The 21,270-nt window shown below is 41.9% G+C and overlaps 1 protein-coding gene across 10 annotated transcripts in view; it reads right to left on the reverse strand.

Annotated features, from left to right (window-relative positions):
- Window positions 1-1,423: 1,423 nt before the first annotated feature.
- The window catches only part of Ccp110 (centriolar coiled-coil protein 110), a 28,386-nt gene continuing 8,539 nt past the window's right edge, over window positions 1,424-21,270 (reverse strand). Inside the window, exons 4-17 of one of the 10 annotated variants that reach the window (XM_040755705.1) lie at window positions 19,818-20,919; window positions 19,263-19,364; window positions 18,426-18,553; window positions 17,751-17,913; window positions 17,073-17,212; window positions 16,507-16,623; window positions 10,580-10,681; window positions 10,236-10,352; window positions 9,456-9,529; window positions 7,327-7,389; window positions 6,646-6,705; window positions 6,077-6,162; window positions 4,896-4,932; window positions 1,424-3,547 (exon numbers count right to left, since the gene is read on the reverse strand). In XM_040755705.1, coding sequence (XP_040611639.1) covers window positions 3,472-3,547; window positions 4,896-4,932; window positions 6,077-6,162; window positions 6,646-6,705; window positions 7,327-7,389; window positions 9,456-9,529; window positions 10,236-10,352; window positions 10,580-10,681; window positions 16,507-16,623; window positions 17,073-17,212; window positions 17,751-17,913; window positions 18,426-18,553; window positions 19,263-19,364; window positions 19,818-20,919 — 2,367 coding nt within the window. In that variant the 3' untranslated portion in view covers window positions 1,424-3,471. Of the gene's footprint in view, window positions 3,548-4,895; window positions 4,933-6,076; window positions 6,163-6,645; window positions 6,706-7,326; window positions 7,390-9,455; window positions 9,530-10,235; window positions 10,353-10,579; window positions 10,682-16,506; window positions 16,624-17,072; window positions 17,213-17,750; window positions 17,914-18,425; window positions 18,557-19,262; window positions 20,920-21,270 lie in introns of all 10 variants that reach the window. The other 9 variants (XM_040755704.1, XM_040755677.1, XM_040755672.1 and 6 more) reach the window with 9 other exon arrangements.

Consider the following 21,270-nt stretch of genomic DNA (forward strand, 5'->3'; position numbering starts at 1 on the left):
CTGCATGTGTGTCTCTGCACCACGTGTATCTGGTGCCTATAGAGGCCAGAAGAGGATATAGGATCCCCGGGACTGGAGTTGGACAATTGTGAGGCCACCAAGTGGGTGCTGGGAATCCACCTGGGTTCTGGAAGAAGACCAATGCTCTTAACTTTTGGCATTTCATATCTCCAGTTCTAAGATGATTTTTAACTGACATATGACAGGTCTGACACAATTCTTACCCTTGTTACAGTGACCAAAGAAGAGATTGCACTGCATTCTGTCCCAAGGTGTTTTTCAAGGTTTTGGAACTTGATGTTACATGGTTTATGTGGTGTTGGGGGTGCAACCTGGGGATTAGTGCATATTAGATGTGCTGGCTGGTCTTATGTCAACTTAACACAAGCTACAGTTATCTGAAAGGGGGGAACCTCAATAGAGAAAATGCTTCCATGATATTCAACTATGAGTTCAAGGCCAACCTGGTCTACAGAGTGAGTTCCAGAACAACCAGGACTATTTCACAGAAAAATCCTGTCTGGAAAAACCAACCAACCAACCAACCAACCAAGATCCAGCTATAAGGCATTTTCTTAATTAGTGATTGATTAGAGAGGATCTGGCTCATTGTGGGAGGTGCCATCCCTGGGCTGGTGGTCCTGGGTTCCATAAGAAAGCAGGCTGAGCAAGCCATGATGAGCAAGCTAGTAAGCAGCACCCCTCCATGGCCTCTGCATCAGCTCCTGCCCCCAGGTTCCTGTCCTGTTTGAGTTTCTGTCCTGACTTCCTTGGATGATGATCAATGATACTGAATTGTAAGCCGAATAAAGCCTTTCCTCCCCAATTTGCTTTTGGGTCATGGTGTTTCCTTGCAGCATAGTAACCCTGACTAAACAAGCACTCTCCCAACAGTAGCAACACTGCTTATTTTTATAACTGTTTTCATTGGGTTAAGTTTAGACTGGAGGTTGCTCATGGGACAGTGACCTCTGATGGAAACAGTCCCTTCATTCGTATAATTTAGTACATTGTAGCATCAGTCATTTCCAGGCATTTCCAACACTGCTGGGAACATGAAGATAATGTGAGCTAGAGTGATCAGAGGTGTGTGAACACTGAACATCTCAGCAAGAGGGGACAACTAGTTATTGGGGTAACATTAGAGCTCTTAATGTGAAAGGCAAAGGCATCACTATGAGAGTCCATCTAAGCATTCCCTCCCTCCTGTCTCTCCATGGCTCTTGGCAGGTGTCTAGCTCCTAAGAAGCAAAGACATTATTCAAATGTATCAGCAGGACAGGCTACCTGTTAAACAACAGGCATCCAATCATCAGGCTTACGTTGTAAACACTATCATCCCAGATGCTGTTTTGGCACATATTCCTCAGCATCTAGTCCCCAGACGTCTTCCCTTAGTTAAAAATAAAAAGATCCAACAAGATTTCCTTTAGGATGAAAAGTTTATTTTGCCTTTTACCTAGAAGCAAGACTAGTGAAAATCAAAGTATAAAAATAAATACACTTTACATTAATAGACATTCCAGTCAAAGTAAAAATAACAATAAACATAACACATATAAATAAAATTTCAAAAGCCCAAAACAGTGCCTGGCACTTTTCTGAGAGAAAATTGTGAACATCCAAAAGTAAAACAGACAAACTTTTACCTTGAAATTAAAAACACACTCCATGGGAGGCAGAGGCAGGTGGATCTCTGTGAGTTCGAGGCCAGCCTGGTCTACAAGAGCTAGTTCCAGGACAGCCTCCAAAGACACAGAGAAACCCTGTCTCGAAAAACCAAAAAAAATAAAAACACACTCCAGTTCCTCATCCTTAATCTAAAAGTAGTTGTAGCTTTCCAAATGCACTGTTCTTTAGCTAATTCATAGTAATACACACAGCTCCTCTTCTTACTGAAGAGGCCACAATGATACAAGTAAGTGTCCTGAGTGTCTGGAACAATGAAGCACAGTTTATCACATTTGAAAGGTAATAACTCGGTATACCTTTCCTACAAGTAAAACATTTGTAATGTGGACTTTTGTTAGTTTTTTTGTTATTTCAAGATAGGGTTTTTCTGTGTAGCCCTGACTATCCAGGAATTCAATATGTAGACCAGGCTGGCCTCAGACTCAGAGATCTGCCTTCCTCTACCTCCCAAGTGCTGGGATTAAAAGTGTATGCCACCACCACCTGGCAATAACCTGGACTTTTTTTTTTTTTTGACTGTCTTCTTCTATTCAATAAATGGTTAAGTCTCAATAAAGAAAACCAAGTTTATACCCAGAGTGAGTTATTCCTTGTAACTATGGCTGGGTATAAAAGTCAATCTCAGATGGAAGGAAATCAGAAAAACAATCTTTATCTCCATATTCCTAAAAGGTTATTAAGAATACATATAGGCTGCATCCTCAAAATACTACTATCTTTAAAATTCAAGTTGTAAGGATCAAATATACACAATTCCAATGTTACGTAAGAAGCACAAAGCCCTTTTTAGAATTATATGAAAAGTAACATTCTCTTTCATAAAATCATATTCTCTTGGTATACTGTTGGTTGATGCATTTAATGAACATGTTAGTCATGAAAGCCATAAGTCTCGGTGCCTTTATTGCAAGTTTTAAACTAGACAGTATTACTATGTATCTACCTGATTTCTTATTAAATAGCCCTTTATTCTCTCCTAATTAAAGCATGCTGGAAAAAGAATAAATTATACAGATGAAATAGAAGTAACTGCATGCAATCTGCTGTCCTTATTTTCACAATGCATTCCCGGGTGCTATATTCATAAAGATTGTGCTGTCTTTTCTAAACTTGCCACCTTCCAAGAAAGACCTTATTAGTCTACCTATACATAATAGTAACATACATGAAACCTAACATTTCTGTAAAACAACTAGTTATCCACAGAAATGTTCTTCTACCCAAAACCATGACCCCCAGCCACTTCTTGTTTGGGATTTACTGTGCCAAATGTTTCATCCTATATAGCTATACTGCAAGTCAAAGGAGATGGAATCTTGGGTGTTTAAAATTAGAAAAACATATACTTCTGCAATAATTTCCTTTTGAATAGAATAGTATCTAATTTGTTTATCAAATTCAGCAATCAGTATATAGTCATGAATAAAGTTTAGGTTTTAGGGATAATTTACAATTGATGGTATCTTTTCAACACTCTGTAAAAATAAGTCCAAATTTCTTTTTATGTTTATAAAAAAGGGTTACTGTAGACCTCTGAGTACATACAGTATGTTTATATATGCTAAGCTCAGAGACGAGGCAATCACTAAATGCTAATCATCTTCACTCAAACTAACATTAATAGGAAAATGAGGCAGGAATTCTCCAAACTGACCAAATTAAACACATACAATGCTCAGCCCTTGCTGTCCCTTTGCCTGGATAAACATAGTCCAAGGCTAAAACAAAAGTCCTGGCCAGGGAATGAATGTGGGTAACAACACGCCCTCCTCCCCTGCTTCATCCCAGTGAATGCTGTCTTCTTAAATTGTCGCAACATTTGGCCGCTTTCTTTGGATTTTTCCTGCATATGCTCCTAAAAATAGAGCAAAATTAATATTATTTCTCAAGGCTACAAATTTTCTATGCTACAAGTTAGTAAGTTACCAGGCATGGAGCTAAGCAATATATGTTGTTAAACTTAGTCCTGAGGAGAAAAGTGTTACTCTCATTTTAAGGACATTAGAGTGTCAGCAATCTGCTGCCTCAGCTAACACTGCAATGGGAACTGAGAACTCTGCTGACCTGTCCCCCCCTTCCTGTGTTGTTTCACCAGTTCCTACTCTGCTGTGGCCAGCGGTTTCCAGATCCACTGCACATCCACTCACACACACAACACCAATGAGGAAATCAACTTTCAACACAGGCTCAGAGACCAAAATTTAATTTGTAGAAACTCTAACTTCAGATGCTATGCAGAATCCCTAGGCACTTGAAAATCCAGCCTCAGCCTAAGAGTACACCATACGAATGTAACAAAAACCAGCATTTGGAACAATACACGACTGCACAAAAAGCGAGTGTTTAGAACTGGGTGTGGTAGCTACAATCTTGGTGAATGAGGCTGTGTCAGGAAGATCCTAAGTTCAAAGTCAGCCTGCGCTAGAAGTGAGACTCTCTCGAATACAAAACAAATGAGTTTTCTATAAATCGATTATTAATAAAGGATTTAATGTTCATATAGACCAAATGTAAATTATTCAAAACATAAACCACGACATTAGAAATCTGCCAGGATAAAATCTTTTTTTTTTTTTTTTTTTTTTTTTTTTGGTTTTTCAAGACAGGGTTTCTCTGTGGCTTTGGAGACTGTCCCAGAACTAGCTTTTGTAAACCAGGCTGGTCTCGAACTCACAGAGATCCACCTGCCTCTGCCTCCCAAGTGCCTGCCTCCTGATTTAAAGGTGGGATTAAAGGCATGCGCCACCAACACCCAGCTAAAATAATTCTTTTAAGAGCAATAATAAATTCATAACTAGCATTTTAGTCAGTATGTCAAATTCTGAATTTATGTAAAACTTACAAAGATGAAATTGAGAATTATGTACTTTCATTGTCTATACAGACATGTAAATAAAATGTTAGAAAAACAAGGCATTTTTACTTGTTTAAAAACATAGAAATTGTACATATTGATTATATTACTAACTATACTGCAATGCAATTAAACTTCAATAGCTATAAAAACTGAGCTTTGTTACACATTATTAACTACAGCAATTGCCTGTTCATCCCTTATAGTGCCAATTGCTCAGTGGAAAGAGCACCTGTTTCCTTGTTTATAGACTCACAAGTGACAAATCATGGAGATGAAATGAATGAGAACAAAACATGAAAAGTGGTCACTGTGGCAAACTGATGCTATTGGGCAAAACATTTCTTACTCCGCAATGATTTTCCAGCCGCCTGAGTTACCGCAGTCTGTAACAGTAACATGAAAAGAAATGAAAGCATCCTAACACTTCACATAAAGTCACAAGTAACAGAGCTGCTGCTTGGGCTGGGTTCCTACAAAGCCAGCGAACTGACTGCCTCTAAAGCAAGCGGGCTCTCCCACCAGGTAACTTCCAAACAACTCCAATGACTGTCACTCAGTGACTTAAGAGGATCTTGTAAAGTATCCTAGCTACGTGTGACATTATGAATTCTGTCCAGGGCACTCGTGCAGAAGGTCTGCAATCATCTCACAGCTTGTTCTCTCTTGGAATCTATGTGAACAACAGGTGGTAACAAAATCACTTGGTATAATACTGCTCCTTCTCATCTATCTTGGAGGAAAACCCTCAATGATGTAATCATAAATTGTGCCTAATTGCTATTGGTGGGGAGATCAGATTGAACTCAAGCTTTCCTGCATGGTTTGGGGATTAACACGGCTATCTGTGAGTGTCAGAAAGCAGCAGTTAAAGCAGAGCATAGCAAAGCATAGTTTTTAATGAGCTGCACGATCCAGTGAGAATAATCAAAATGTCTTAACCAAAACACCAATAAATATTAAAGCATTTAGTAAGAGTTTTGGATTAGCTCCACTAAATCTGCCTTTTTTGCTACCATAAACTGAATTTTAGAACATGTTTTTGTTTCACCCTTGAGTAATGCTCACATGATGAGTATAAAGATATCTGGCTCAGGCTTCTTACAGAGGGAAAGCTTGAGACCCCTCCACACACCTGGCATATTCACTGTGGATCTTGTGGTCACATGCAGACTCAGAAACCCTGGCTGACACACTGCCACAAGGCTCAACAGATCCACCTCAGACATGAGATGATCATTTCTTCTCATCTATAAAAAGGTTGAGTAAGCTTAGATAATTCTACAAAACTTTCCAAATTAAAAGTGTTTTCTGTAAAATCATTAGTCATTAAGACAGGCAGTCTAGCTCATAGGATTTTCTGGCTGCCACAAAATACTAAGCCAAAGGTCACCATTAGGAATGTCCACGAATATGCCAACATTATGGTAGCAAGGAAGACTGCATTGCATGTCCCACTGTGAAGCCTGAGTCATGGGGCAGTGTGCACACCCCTGGTTGAATGGGCTCTGGGAAGTCATTGCTACACACCTGACACAGGCGCTCTGTTAGGCACTCTGCTCTGTGAAGGCTTCTGTCTATTTTGCACAACCCCCTTCACTGATGTCTTAGGGGTTCTAGTTGAATATAAAAAGGTTAATGAGTCACTTGCATGAAGGTCTGAACGTCAGAGATAACAACCACCCAGCATCAGCTACTCAAGGCATAAGGAAGTTGAGAAGAACTGAAGACCCCCCCATGCAGCAAACAGGACAGCTGCACTCATGTTTTAGCGGGAGAGAAGACTCCTGCTTCACACTTGGTTGGAGAATCATTGGGTGAGGCTAAACTTACTTGATGAACAAGCTTGTATTAAAACATATAATGGGTAAAATGGTATGAAATGATAAGTAAAAGCATGCCAATATCAAACGATAATTAAGATACATTATATAGACGTGCAGCAAGAGGGCAGTCTGCACACAAAATCAGATCTTGACACTAAGCACTATAGCACATACAGTAGGAGATCTCATACTGAAGACAACAGTATAATTACTTTTCCATCTCAACTCATCTTGGCTTGAGCATTTTCAAATCCCCATGTGTGGTATTCTTACCCTTGTCTACTAAGTAGCCTATGAACAGGTGCATTCTGTCCTTGGCTTGGCTGAAGGACTCTGTTGACAAATTAAATGCAAAATTAATTCCAAAAGACAAGTTCCATTTGTCCCACTTTTTTTCAATGGGTGGAAGATGACAATGGTGAGGCTAGAAGCCCTCTATGCAGCGTCATGGCCCGTGTGTCACAAGGCAACTGAATAAAGCATGTTAATAAGGGATTTACATTTCACTCACTGGGAGCTCAGACCTCAGGAAAGTCATGTCCAACACATGCAACCCCTGAGCTTTTAGAGAATTTATTGGTATACCGTACAAAACAAACTTCTCAAACATGATAGCACGCTCGTTTTACAAAAGGGGAAATGTGAGTGTACTAAATCAATGTCCTAAGGTTTTCAACCAAGTTCCAAAGATTTTCTGCTAGTCTGAAATTTCTTCCAGGAATGGCCTGGCCTACAAACAGTGCCAGGAACCTCTGATCAGACCCACATGTGTCCAGAAATAGGACCAGACATTAGTATGAGTCCTGGGCCACAGCTTCTCCCACTCAGCAGCAGAGTCCTACTGATGTAAAGCAAGGTTTCACATCAAAACCTTTTTTGAAAAAGCAAGCTGACTACATAAAATTTTCTTTAAAAAAAAAAAGCCTCTGAAGGAGATGAAGCGATTTTTCTCACCTCGTTTCTGAAGGGTTTTGCTTAAGCAGAAACTTCTTATTTGGCATTCCCATTTCAGCAACTCTGGCACAAAGATAAGGACAATGTATTTGAGAAGGGAGGAAACAGACTTATAAATGACAGATGGGCACTAGGAAGTGAGGGGCCTGCTGAAGGCCTATGCTGAGCATATTAAAAATGAACTTCAATAAAGTTTGTAGGGAGTCTCAGTCCAGATAAACTGCCTGGAAGACAGACCAGCTCAGACCAACTGAGTTGCATGGAAGAAACACTGTCACACCCATAGAGCTACCCACAAGTTGTACAAAAAGCTCCAGGGTTTCAGTTTTGCAATTCCTCAACCCCGCTGGGGTGGGCTTTTGGGGGCATAGCTATCTTTGAATTATTTTTGCTTCTGTAAGTAACCCCAATAAAACTTTTTGGTTCAACAACAACAACAAAAAAGTTTTTAGGAACTGGAGACACAATTCAGACATTAAAAACACTGGCTGCTCTTCCAGAGGACCTGGGTTCGGTTCCCAGCACCCACACAGTCAATAACAACAGTCTATAACTCCAGTTCCAAGGAAACCAATGCCCTCTTCTGACCTCTGTGGACACCAAGGAGAACATACATACATGCTGGCACTCATATACATAAAACAATTTTTTTTATGTTTTTGAATGATAGTTACTAGAATTTACTTCCTCTTGAACTTTTGCCCCAGAATCTCTTTCAGTTATTTAAATAGTGAAAAAATTAAATATAAGGACTAAGTATTGAGACTGACTGGCTATCAGTTATACAAGTTGAATGCTGACAATTTACATTTTATCAAAAGATAAATCAGCATTTTACCATGGATTTTATGACTCACTATATCAAAAGGGGGATTTCTGCCCAGGATGGTGGTAGACATTTTTAATCCCAATTTAGGAACATTGTATGTTCCAGGCCAGTAAAAGCTACATAGTGAAATCCTGTCTTAAAAAAAGAGAGGGCGGGAGCTAAGGAGAGCTGGCCCCACCACTCACTTGCCTGGGGGGAGGGAGAGGGAGTGGGAGCAGCGGAGACCTGGACTGACCAACTCAGCTACCACCCAGGCCCATGTCTAGGGCCTTGAGTTGGCCCCAACCCATCTGTGACCTGCTGGAGCGCACGAAGGGGCCACTCCTGTGGAAACATAGCCACAGGATCTTCTTGAGTCAGGGCAACAGCAGAATATCCGAGAGCAGTCTCAGTGAGGATCCAGTACTGATGGTGTGCCAGAAGCCAGGGGCCTTGAACTACTAACAACTCACTGCAATGAACACTTGCAAGTAAGGCTATCTGGGCAAAAGGGTATACTGCATGACACACAGCAGCTCCCAAGCACAGCTGCCAAGGCCACAGAAGAGGAGCGGAGTGCTACAAGTAAGGCGGAACTGGAGACAGAGATGGTTGTGACTAGTGTGAGACGGTTGTTATTGACGGAGAAGCAGGTCGTTACCCAGAGGGTCGGTGAGACTCTGTTTTCTTCTCTTTTTGATTTTATTTGCAGGGGAGGTTATAAGAATGGAGGGTGGAGGCCGGGCGGTGGTGGCGCACGCCTTTAATCCCAGCACTCGGGAGGCAGAGGCAGGCGGATCTCTGTGAGTTCGAGGCCAGCCTGGTCTACAAAGTGAGTTCCAGGACAGCCTCCAAAGCCACAGAGAAACCCTGTCTCGAAAAACAAAACAAAACTAAACAAAACAAAAAAAATATGGGGGGCGGATATGGAAGGACTGGGAAATGAGTGGGATTAGTGTGCCTGATGTGAAATTCCCAAAGAATCAATGAAAAAAAATTATATTTAAAAAAGGAGGGATTTCTATCAGTTTAACCGCAGAAAAGCAAATTGATACTTCTAATTTAATTTTTTTTAACTTTATGCATGAGTACTGCCTGTATGCATGTAACACATGCAAGCAGTACTTGTGGAGACCAGGAGAGGATATCATAGCCCCAGGGAATGGAGTTTGACAGTTGTGGGTGCTGGGAACAAGAGCAGCCAGCACTCTTACCCACTGAACCATCTCTCCAGCCCCTGTTTATGTCTTACTGGAACATGAACAGGCCAGCTGACAACTAACGGTAACTGGCTGATAATAAAGTGATAAACAAAACTTACTTCATGAACTTCTTCCTGTCGAGAGACTTCTGTGTTGCCGCTGAAAGTGCCACTCGTGGACTTTTCATTTTATCCTTCAAGTACAAAAGAAACATCAGCCTGACTAGTGCCAGTAGCACTATGTTAAAACACTGTATTAAGCTGACCTCAAACTCAGAAATTCGCCTGCCTCTGCCTCCTGAGTGCTGGGACTAAAGGTGTGTGCCTCCACTGCCTGGTTGACTTTAGACACTTAAAATTAGTATTTCTAGTTATACTTTTGTGTGTGGTTGCCAGACAGTGCTCTTTTTTTGTTTTGGGTTTTGTTTTTGAGGAGTTTTTTGGTTTGTTTGTTTGGTTGGTTGTTTTGGTTTGGTTTGGGTTTTGTTTTGTTTTTCCAGACAGGCTTTCTGTGTGTAGGCCTGGCTGTCCTGGAACTCACTTTGTAGACCAGGCTGGCCTCTACTCAGTCAGCACTCTTGATATGCAGTGTTTTGAATTATTTGGAATCACTTTTCACATTTCAATAATGATACAAATCTATATGAATGTGCTAAGAAAGCTCAATCATGAGCAGCTAACAGCCTTCTGTGAGCTACCAGAACAAAATGGTCAAGGCTTAGTCCTCAAATCCAATCCCAGTGCAGTAAAGGGTTCTTTACTGTGGTTCCTACGGAGCTCATCACAGAGCTCGGTGGTGATGGGATCCTGAGGATCATCTGGCTATCGGGAATGACATGGAGCCTCCCTTACCGGAGCTCCGAAAAGCCCCTCCATCAGAAAGGCGCATGGCATCCATACCATCTGCCGGAGCAGTTTCTCTTTCCGGGCTTCTCGATCATGATGGAGGATTGACATTCTCTCAGCTGCGTCCATTACAAAGAAGATGTCATGAATACCATACAGGGCAGCTCGCAACTAAGTGTGAAAGGAGAAAATCATGTCTGCACTTAAAAGGTGAGGCTACAACTTAGTAGTACATGCATACTGTGTGCACATCTTACATTTAGAATAAGAGAGAACAGGAGTTTTCACTGAAACCCATTTTCCCTGGTTAAATGAAGAGAGAAATACATTTCCAATCTTGAGTCTCCAGTTAGGAGCTGACCAATATCCTGGGGCCCCTTCAGGACAGCAGCATCTACCTGAGCTAACACTCGCTCTTGAAGGGAAGCATCTTGGGCTGAGACAACACCTCTCTTCAGCGGGGCTTCCGACTGAAAGCTTCGTATGAATTCCATAGTGTCCTGAAAGAAAGAAACGGCTCCTTCAAAAGCAGTTTCCTAGGAAGATTTATAATTGCTGCAGTTTCCTTTTATTCTCTTTCACCATCAAAAATTACTAAGAGCACAAAACTATTTCTGATGACACAGCAGCAGCCCCTATATCCCACCTTGTCTCCCTGCCTCCTGCTGCGGTGTTTTTTGAGGCTTCTCCTGCTCAGAATGCTGAGAGACTGCAAACATGAAGCTATGCTGTAGGCAGCCTTCTGTGTCCTGTCCATAAGGGAAGACCACTTGACTTACACTGTCTAAACCATCTTAGCAGTCACTTGAACACCCATCGTTAATGGCCTATCTGTGAGAACATTTGTATGTTGTAGTGCATGTCAGATTTGGAGAATCTAAGAATTCTGATACTGATGAAGAGGAAGGCAGTGGCAATGACCTTGACCATATTGCTGAATTTAGATTTGTTCATAATGATAAAAATCAGGACTGGAGGCAATACTCATTGCAGTATCAGATGCTGAGGACAAAGAAGATAACCAATGAGGAGGAATTCGGAAGCACACAAACATGGAAGGGGCCAGCCCTACAGCTGTAACCTATGGGTGACTTCCCATTTAGCAAAGCCAAGCCAAGGTGTGCTGTCTTGGCTGTGAGCAGCACAGTTGGGACTGGAAAGAAGATGTGCTGTGAGATTCTGGGGCGGGATGGAGCAGAGAAGCAACTGCTGGCAGTGTGCGCATGCCAGTGAGGACTGAAATGACCTGTGGTGCTTTAAGACTGCACATGGTGGCACACATCTGTGATCCAACACTTGAGAGGTTGAAGCAGGAGGACTGCCAGCTTGGGCTAGAGAGCTGTCTCTAAAAATAAATAAGTACTTTGTAGAAGAGAACAAAAGCATCACGTACTCAGGAGTGAAAGTCCTGGATTAAAGTCCTTTTCTAAAACTCGTTCACACCAGCTCCTTCTTGAGAGGCATCAAGTTGTCACCAACAGAAGAAATGATAACCCTTATTCACAAAGGTGACTCAACTACAAGGTATCTGTAGCTTATCACACACAAAAAACCTTTCTGTCCACAGGTCCCCTGTGGGCAGGCCTACCAGCCCTGCCTTTACTGTGTGAGTATTCCATGTGCCAGAGGCTGGTGTGGTGAACTGCACAGGACCATAAGAGATAAAGGGACCAGATGGTTATGAGACATGGAAGAGCTGAGAAATGCCTGCTGAGGACCTAAGACTAAAGGCCCAACACCTCAGCCTCTATTTCTCCAAAGGGACACCACAGAAGTCTTCTACTAGCCCAGGGCCCAGATTAGTTAACGCAGGCATCTCCATGAGCCTCTTGGCAGGTGCAACCACATGCCCTGCCTCTGGCACGGTGCTCAGACTCACTTTTGCTCCTTTGTCTAGGTGCAGCCTGCCTACTGTGGCCTCTTGAGATGGAGGCTTTCATTTCCCACCTCTCGAACTAGTTTTGTTCTCAAAGCATTTGAAATGATTAAAGTTGTTTTATCTTTGTACTAGCTTAACACATAAACCTAGGTCTTCTATATTAATATGCTCTTGTTCTTTCTTTAAAAAGATTTATTTTGCAGGGCAGTGGTGGCGCACACCTTTATTCCCAGCACTTGAGTTGGAGGTCAGCCTAGTCTACAGAGTGAGTTCCAAGACAGGCTCCAAAGCTACAGAGAAACCCTGTCTCAAAAAGCAAAAACAAAAAAGGTTTATTTTTATATGCATGAGTGTGTGCACATGTGTTGGGGAAGTCTTATGTCAATAAAGCACTGTTTGGCCCATAGGGAATCTAGATGGGAGGGACTAGGAGTCCAGGAGAACTCTGGGAAGGAGAAACACAGAGAGTCAAGATGTAACGCCATGGGGGTAGGAAGCCCGGAACCATTCTCCGGTAAGAGAAATACCTAGATTAACAATTATGGGGTAATTACTTAAGTCAGAGCTAGCCAGTAAGAAACAAGCAAGGCCAACAGCTTCATAATTAATACAGCGTCTTGTGTGTTATTTGAGGACTACAACTCGGCAGAGCCCAGGCAACTGGCGGGTGATAAACCAAAGTGGCTAGCAAAGAAAAAGCTTTCCCTTAACAGAATGGTGATCAGGAGTGGGATCATGAATTTCCACGCAAAATAACAAAAGCTTTAAAGGAATTTTAGAAACAGAAGAACAGAGAGAAGCACAGATTTTGGTAGCAACATTTTTCTCAGGTGTGCTCTGTTTTGCTAGCCACAAGCCAAGATTCACGCGGCTCGCTTACGGGAGTCTTCCTGACTCTGCATAAAAAAAAAAAAAAAAAAAACCAGCCAGCAAGGTTGTTTTAAGAGACTCTGCTACTGCTAACGATTGAAAGGTGTGTACTTACAGCTGGAAGTGGCAGCTTTTGCTGGATGTCAGCATGGACTGAGGAGGTAAGCTGGAGTCACACTTACGCCCGCCATCTTGACGGAAAAAAAAAAAACTGGCAGTTTAAAACAGCCGAGGTTTTACAGATAAGACACGTGGCCAGAAAAACGTAAAGATTTACAGTACAGACTTGGATGAACAAAACTTCTAAAGGTTTACAGTGTGTTTAAAAATATACGTGAGATTGAGAGAGAAAATGAAACGGCAAAGTGGTAAATAAATACAAAAGCCAGCATTGTAGTGGCGCACGCCGGTAGGATTACTCCAGAGGCAGAGGCAGGCGGATTTCAAAAGAGAAACCCTTTCTCAAAGAAAAATAAATAAAAGTAAAAGAAATAAAGATAAATAAATAAGCCACGTGAAGATGGAAAATACAAAAAGAGTCTGGATACTGTACGCTATTATGTTTTTCAGTTTTTTCATTGCTAAGGAACAACTAAAGTACACTTGATTATAAATGCTGCTGAATTAATCCAACTTCTATCTTTTGAAAATGCCTTGACTTCAAAATTTAAGTATAAGGATATGTTACTTGGGAAAGGAGATTTTACTTATGTTTCTACAGAAAATGAAAAGCTGAGGATTCCTTCCAGGCTTCTGTGGTTCGACGAACCAAGACCCCCGGAAGCAGTAGACCAGGTGTTCCAACGACTGAGACAGCTAAGATGATGCAGCCTTACAGACCTGAAAATATGGACTTATACAGGTTTCTAAGTTTTGTCATGATCCCCACGGTGTGAACAGCGCCCCCTTCCAGCAGGAAGCAGTTTGGAATGAGCGACGTCCTGATTCCCATCTTGTTTATAAATCTTTGTTTTCATTTAAGTGGGATTGTTTATAATTGGCTAGTGATCACAGCCAATCTTTTTTAATGGTAAAAAAGGGAATTATGTTATGGGTATTGTTTTTCATTTATTGATACAAATTCAAGGTCAATTTTGTGATATGTATAGTTCTCCTCTTGATTAAGTATTGTGCTTATACTGATCTTTTAAAACGTAATGCATAATTGAATACAGACTATAGATAGTTACTTATAATAGTCAGAATTTATAGTTAGGTAAGTTAGGTTTTCTAGATATATAGAGATGTATTTGAGACAGATAGTCTTCAAACCTTTCAAAGACCTTCAGAAAATGGCATTTAAAATGGTTTAGGGTTTTTCTTGACAATGAGAAATGTCTGCTCCTGGCAGCACCAATTACGTCTGAGAGGAAGATGGGCATCGAAGAAACTTGTTATGAAGTTTGCTTTCAACATGGCAAGATTAGCCATTTGGGCAAGAAACTGTTGTTGTATAATCTGGACATGCAGGACCCACAGGAAAGTGACTGCTGAACTCAGTCTTACAGGGTTCCTGCTTCATGGAAGAGTCTACGGGACTTTCTGCAGGACACAGAAAAATGACTGACAGACTGCTGATGCAGATGGACAGTTTGAAATTTCCTGCTTTGCTGAGAAGTGTTCCAGACACACTGTGGCCTATGGGCTGAAGATGGATGCCCCAACGTTACAGAGGAACTTCGGGTGACTGTCCAGGCAGTAAGATCCTAGTGTTTATATATTATCCTTCTGTGGTCTTTGATAGAGTTGAAGACAGATAGCTATAATTATAGTTTTCCTTAGTTATGATAAGAGATAAGCTACATATAGAACTTTGGACTCACAAGAATGAGATAGATGATATTTTCTTTAAATCTTGCTAAAATATTGTAACTATGTCCTTACTTGATAACTGTTCTGTTATATACAATTTGACTATGTTAAAGTTAAGACCTTTCTTTTTGTTTAAACAGAAAAGAGGAGATGTTGGGGAAGTCTTATGTCAATAAAGCACTGTCTGGCCTATAGGGAATCTAGATAGGTGGGGTTAGGAGTCCAGGAGGACTCTGGGAAGGAGAAACACAAGAGAGTCAAGATGTAACGCCATGGGGGTAGGAAGCCCGGAACCATTCTCCGGTAAGAGAAATACTTAGATTAACAATTATGGGGTAATTACTTAAGTCAGAGCTAGCCAGTAAGAAACAAGCAAGGCCAACAGCTTCATAATTAATACAGCGTCTTATGTGTTATTTGGGGACTACAACTCGGCAGAGCCCAGGCGACTGGCGGGTGATAAACCAAAGCGGCTAGCAAAGAAAAAGCTTTCCCTTAACACACATGATACCCAGAAGAGGGCATCAGAACCTCCTGAAACAGGAGTTACAGGCAGGTATGAGCAACCATGTGGATGCTGGGAACTTAACCCTGGTCTTCTAAAGGAATAGCCAGTGCTCTTAACTGATGAACCATCTCTACAGTCTCAAAAAAAAAAAAGGGGCAGTGGTGCTACATGCATTTAATCTCAGCACTCAGTAGTCAGAGGCAGGGGGATGTCTGAGTTCAAGGCCAGCATGGTCTAAAAAGTGATTTCCAGGGCAGTCAGGCTACATAGAGAAACCCTGTCTCAAAAAACAAAACAAAATGTGATCCGAGGTATTTTTGTTTTGTTTTTCAATGTGTACCACAATGCATGTGCATAGGTTAGGGAACAACTTGGGAGTTGGTTCTCTTTTTCTGTGTGGGTGCTGGAGACTCAGGTTGTCAGTCTTGGTGGCAGACACCTTTGCCCACTGAGCCATCTTGAATATATTAATTGTATATATTTGGGGTTTCAATATGACACCTTCATACATGCCCAATATTTCTTTTATCACATCACTGTCACCCTCTGGTGGTCCATCCCCCTCCCACTAACCCCCTCTCCCTTTCCTCATTAGCTCCTCTCCTACTTTCATGCCTTGTTGTTTTAGTGGCCAAAGGAGTTCTTTAGGGCTTCTTACAAGAGCATGGACACCTGTCAGTGGTTGCACCAGGAAGAGAATGTCTCTCCCTCTCCAACAACCTTTAATTGTACAAATCTTCAAGAAGGAGCAGAGACCCACAAGTCCCTCCCATCTTCATAATAGGATATTGGTGGAACTAACATTATACACATTTTATGCAAATAATCATAATAGCAAGTTCAGGAGTGCAGAAGGGGCCGGGAGATGGCTCAGAGGATACAAGTCCTGTACAAGGATACGACCTGAGTTCAAAGCTCCTGCATTCATGAAAAATGTCAGTTACAATCATGTGGCCTGCAACTCCAGGGTTGGGCAGAGACCCTGTCTTGGTTGAAAGTAATGACCATGATACCTAATGTTCTCCTGCAGCTTCATCGGACGCGCGCACACACACACACACACACACACACACACACACACACACACACACACACACACACACACACACACACCTGGGGGGCAGGGGGAATAATCTGGAAAAAGCATCTAAGTAATCAATGAAATCAACTAAATTATGATAACTAAACAGGTTTGATCTGAATTCAGCCTTCAGAAGACTGAAATTAAGTGAAAAACAGAATTCCAACAATCTTACTTTTACAGTTTGTCGAAGCTGCTTCAGTTTGTCTGTTTGCATAAGTTTACGAGTAAGAAATCCTTTTGCCACAGCAGTTATTTTGTTAAATTTTGCTTGTATTTCTGGACTAAAAACCTAGAAGAAATTAGAGAAAATGCTTTAAGAATCCTAGCACCATATTCAATTATGATTCTTAATCTATCACCACCAGCTCAAATTCCCCTCTAGACATTTGCTCCAGAGTTTCATCTGTACCAAAAGCTAAGCTGCTTAGTACATGGCAAAAAAATAAAAAATAAAAAATAAATTAAAACAAAAATCAAGTGGTGTTCAGTATACAAAACCTAAAATAATGTAACTCTTTAAAAAGATCAACTGGTGTGTTGACATGCTTAGCAGGTAAAGTCACCAGCTACCAGGCCTGATGACCTAATCCAACACCCAGGACCCACAAGATGGACAAAGAAAACCAACTCCCATAAGATCCCCTCTATACACTACACACACGGTGGCATGTGTGCCACTCCCCACTCCAATAAATAAACATGAAAAAAACAACATAGACATATATCAAGGCTTCCCACCTGAGACCATTTAGCTTGGGCCCTTCCAAAAGGCCTTGTTATTGAGAGTTTGGTCACGCCACTGGTCAGTGATCCCCAGAGGTAGAATGGTCCTTCACTTGCAGAACCAAAGCTTTGTTGTAGGGCAGAATTTGTGAAGCCTAGAGAAACATACAGTACAGACTAATACAGTGACCCATATTGGATACCACATAATCAGAATATGCAAAACACTGCAATCAACATTGTAACACTCCATGAATAACAGTCAACTCAGAGACTGACCCAAACGCAGACTTAAAATATCCATGGACATTCAGCTTCTGTGCCAGATGGAGCTTTTAAGACAGATAGAATTTCAGGATAATTGATGTTGTGAAAAGCTCTTACTGCTACTGGGGAATCAGAAGTAATTCCAGATCCCTTGGGAGATAATCAACTGTTCTCACTTGAGCATGTCACCCGCCGCATGAATGAGCAGCTAGGCTTGGGGCCCAACTGCCTGTTCTCCTTGTTAAGGTAGAGGCGTCTCCTGAACACCTGCTCTGTGGTCTTAGATCCGATATCATGTCATTTTTCATAGCTACTAAGCAGCTGGCAAACAGGGGTAGGATGGGCATTAAACTACTGGAAGGAAGGTATAATAAGAATAGCTTACTACGCAATAACTTCAAGTGGAAAACAACGTTTAAAATCTACCAGAGTTGTCTGAAGCCTGGAGCAAGTCCACTTGGGACAACACTGTTTCTAGCAGAGCAGAACCACTTCTTTTTCTCCACTCCAGCTCCAACATACTGTTCAAGTCAGAGACATCCGCCGTAACCGCCTTCTCTGTCAGCATCTTCTCCTGCTCTTCTATTTCCTACAGATTGATCACACATCACAACATGCTAGATCCTTTAATGCTACCTAAATTATGTCACTTAGGCTTATCCCAAAAGTATGTGTAATGAAGAGTACATTCTTATTTATCTCAAGTCTTCCACCCTCAAAATTACAACTTGTTCAGCTGATTTCACTTTTTTAAAATGTTAGGCTTTAAAGTTGAATTTAAAATGAGGTATGACTATAATAATCACAAAAACAAGTATTTTTATGATATTGTTCTTGAAAAATATATATTCAGCATCTATTTAAAAACCTTTAAAAATACTAGGAATTCCAGAATTAAGGATTCAATAAGGTACCCTTTCACAAATTACTCAGTTGTTTTTAGGTAAAGACCTGCTTGAACTTGTATTCTGACAATAAAATAGTATCCACACATCAAGATCAATGACCACCTTGGAATAAGATATGCAGAGCAGGAAGCAGTCTCCAGGTGCTTCAGCTAACTCTTGGTGGTTAGTCCATCCCCACATCTCAATGCCTCACCCTCTGTAGTCGCTCCTGCTCCCTCTCCTGCTCCGCTATGAGGAGTGACAGCTGCTGGGCATGCTGCTCCTCCAGTCTCTTCCGCATTTCTTCAAAAGCTAACATCTTCATTTTTAGTACCTCCTGGCCTTCTGAAAAGAAACATGTATCCTTACATAGAGAAAACTGACGAGCATAATCTAGCAGCTCATATTTTCTGCCATCAATCTGAACTACACTTCTTAGCAGAACGTATCCCTGGCCCTCACATAATGTAAGGCCAGTTCACCATTGCAAACCATTCTCACTGGCTTCTCCCTGTCTCTCATGCTACTCAATAAACACAGGATGGTACCTCCTCACCTTCCCACTCATTCACAGCTCTCACCACTGCAGCCAAGAGTCTCCAAGGTCTGCCTAGCTTTAAGATGCGGTCCTCGGTGCTGAAGAACACCCACTGCTTCTCCAAAGGACCCAGATTTGGTTCTCAGTACTCACATCAAATGGCCTACAACCACCTGTTCCAGGGAATTGGATGCCCTTTAATCCCTTCAGGCACCTGTGCACGCGCGCGTGCACTCACACACACACACACACACACACACACACACATATACACACCCCCCAAATCTTAAGAGCAACGTGGTCCTTGCCAGGTGGTGGTGATACATGTCTTTGATCCCAGGACTTGGGAGGCAGAAGCAGACAGATAGATCTCTCAGTTTAAGGCCAGCCTGGTCTACAAAGCAAGTTGCAGGTCAGTCAGGGATACACAGAGAAATCCTGTCTTGAAAAAAGCCAACCAAACAACAACAAATTTTACCTTGAGAGGCAGCAAACACTTGTAAATTTCTTTACCTTTAGGGCTAGTTTCTAGCATCTTATTCCTGTTCATGCAGACAGATCCTTTAGGGTATCTTCTTTCTGGCAGATGGTCCCTCTCCTGCTCAGCTACTCCAGCTGTTACAATGTAAGGACAATTTTCTTTTTGCAAACTATCAATATCTAAATCAAGTCTCCGCTTAACTTTTTCAAAACTGTTATTCAAAAACTGTTCATTTCCACAGGGCACTGGAGGTGTGTCCATCTGCTGTCTGGAATTCTGGTTTTGCATAAGTAAGGGAGATGGGTTTTTTACATCATACGATTTATTTAGTTCCATTTGTAAATTGCAGGAGTTTTTTGCTAACATACTGGCTGACTTGAGTCCACACACATCTTCCACGGCTTGACTTGCTACACACTGACTAGTGGTGTGTAGTTCATGCAACTTGGGCACAGCCATACAAGTATTGTCAACTTTCTGGATTTCCCTCTCATCACCTATGATGGGACCTTCCATAGCAGCATGCTCAACAGTGACTTTATTGTCTAATTGATTTCCTAATGCCTGATATACCTGACTTGGCTTACCTACAACCGTATCTCTTGTGGTACCCAATAGGATTTTGCTGGCAGAAACCTTGCTTGAACAAACTCCTGTTAAATCAGTTGGTGACTTTGGCACAATTTCAGATTCATTTGTTGTTTCTTCAGCAGCAGCTGGAGCAACTCTATCCACTGCCTCTTCTTTTCCCTTTGGGCTCAACTCACAGGCATTTACTGGGTTATTTATAAGGATCTGACATGCTGATGATGGCCTGGACCGCCTTCGGTGCATTGGAGGACTCACACTTGGCTCTGGACTAGGTAATTTGGCATATGGACCAGTAAGAGTTTTGATACCTTTATTTTCAGTAATAAAGGTAGGGAAAACTTTAAAAGCTGACTCGACATCTGGAACAGCGGGAGAGTCAGTTCCTACAGGTAGATCCACTTTGGAAAAGCTAGCTAAAACTGAAGTGCCCATGTTGCTTGCTTGAGAAGCACCTTGGAGGAGAACATTTGACTTATTAAGGCTTGGTTTGTCAGGGATGGTGGAGCCACAGTGCCTGCCTGTAGGCATGGGTGGGGCCTTCTCCTTCACACAGTCACTTGCCTTAGCAGCATCGTTTTCTTTGTCTGAATGACTTTCACTAACACTTCTCTTTGCACTACTTCTCAGACTTCGTCTAGCCTGTTCTCTTTCCATGTATTCCTTTGACTTCTTCATTAGATTCTGAAGGCTCATTATGTAGGGATCTGGAGTGATGTCAGCCAAACATGATGGGTCCTGTTTTTCCTTTGCTAAGAGGGGACTGTCAGAAATGTGAGTCTCCTGTGAGCTCCCTGTAGACAGCCTCAGAGCAGCTCCATTTACTGTCTGCCTGCTGTCTGGACTTGCACCCCGCTTAGGAGAACCAGACCCTTTGGAGTCTCTGGACAGGCTCAGCTCATTAGGGCTATGTCGGTCCTTATTCCCCAATGGCAAAAGTCCAGTTATCTTCTCAAGCTTTACTGGAGTGCAGTCCTCAGTGGGGCTTGGCAAGCTGTTTGGAACAGTAGCAGGAGCATTCAAGTCTCTAAATTCTGGACTACAGGAAACAGTTTCTGTCGCCCACTGATCAAAATCACTGGCATTCGGTGCTTTTCTAACCTGAAAAGAGATGTTTAAAAATTAGTATTTCTCGCCGGGCATTGGTGGCACACGCCTTTAATCTCAGCATTCGGGAGGCAGAGGCAGGTGGATCTCTGTGAGTTCGAGGCCAGCCTGGTCTACAGAGCGAGTTCCAGGACAACCTCCAAAACAATACAGAGAAACCCTGTCTCAAAAAACAAAACAAAACAAAAATTAATATTTCTCTATTTCATATATATATTAAAAAGCCTTTGCTTGGGGTCTTGTTGTAGTTGTTTGTTTTGTTTTTAGACAGGGGTCTCTAGATCAGACTAACCTTGAACTTAAAGATCCTCCTGCCTGGCCGGGCGTTGGTGGCGCACGCCTTTA

Source organism: Mesocricetus auratus, unplaced genomic scaffold, assembly GCF_017639785.1.
Source record: "Mesocricetus auratus isolate SY011 unplaced genomic scaffold, BCM_Maur_2.0 Super-Scaffold_4256, whole genome shotgun sequence".
Lineage (NCBI taxonomy): Eukaryota > Metazoa > Chordata > Mammalia > Rodentia > Cricetidae > Mesocricetus > Mesocricetus auratus.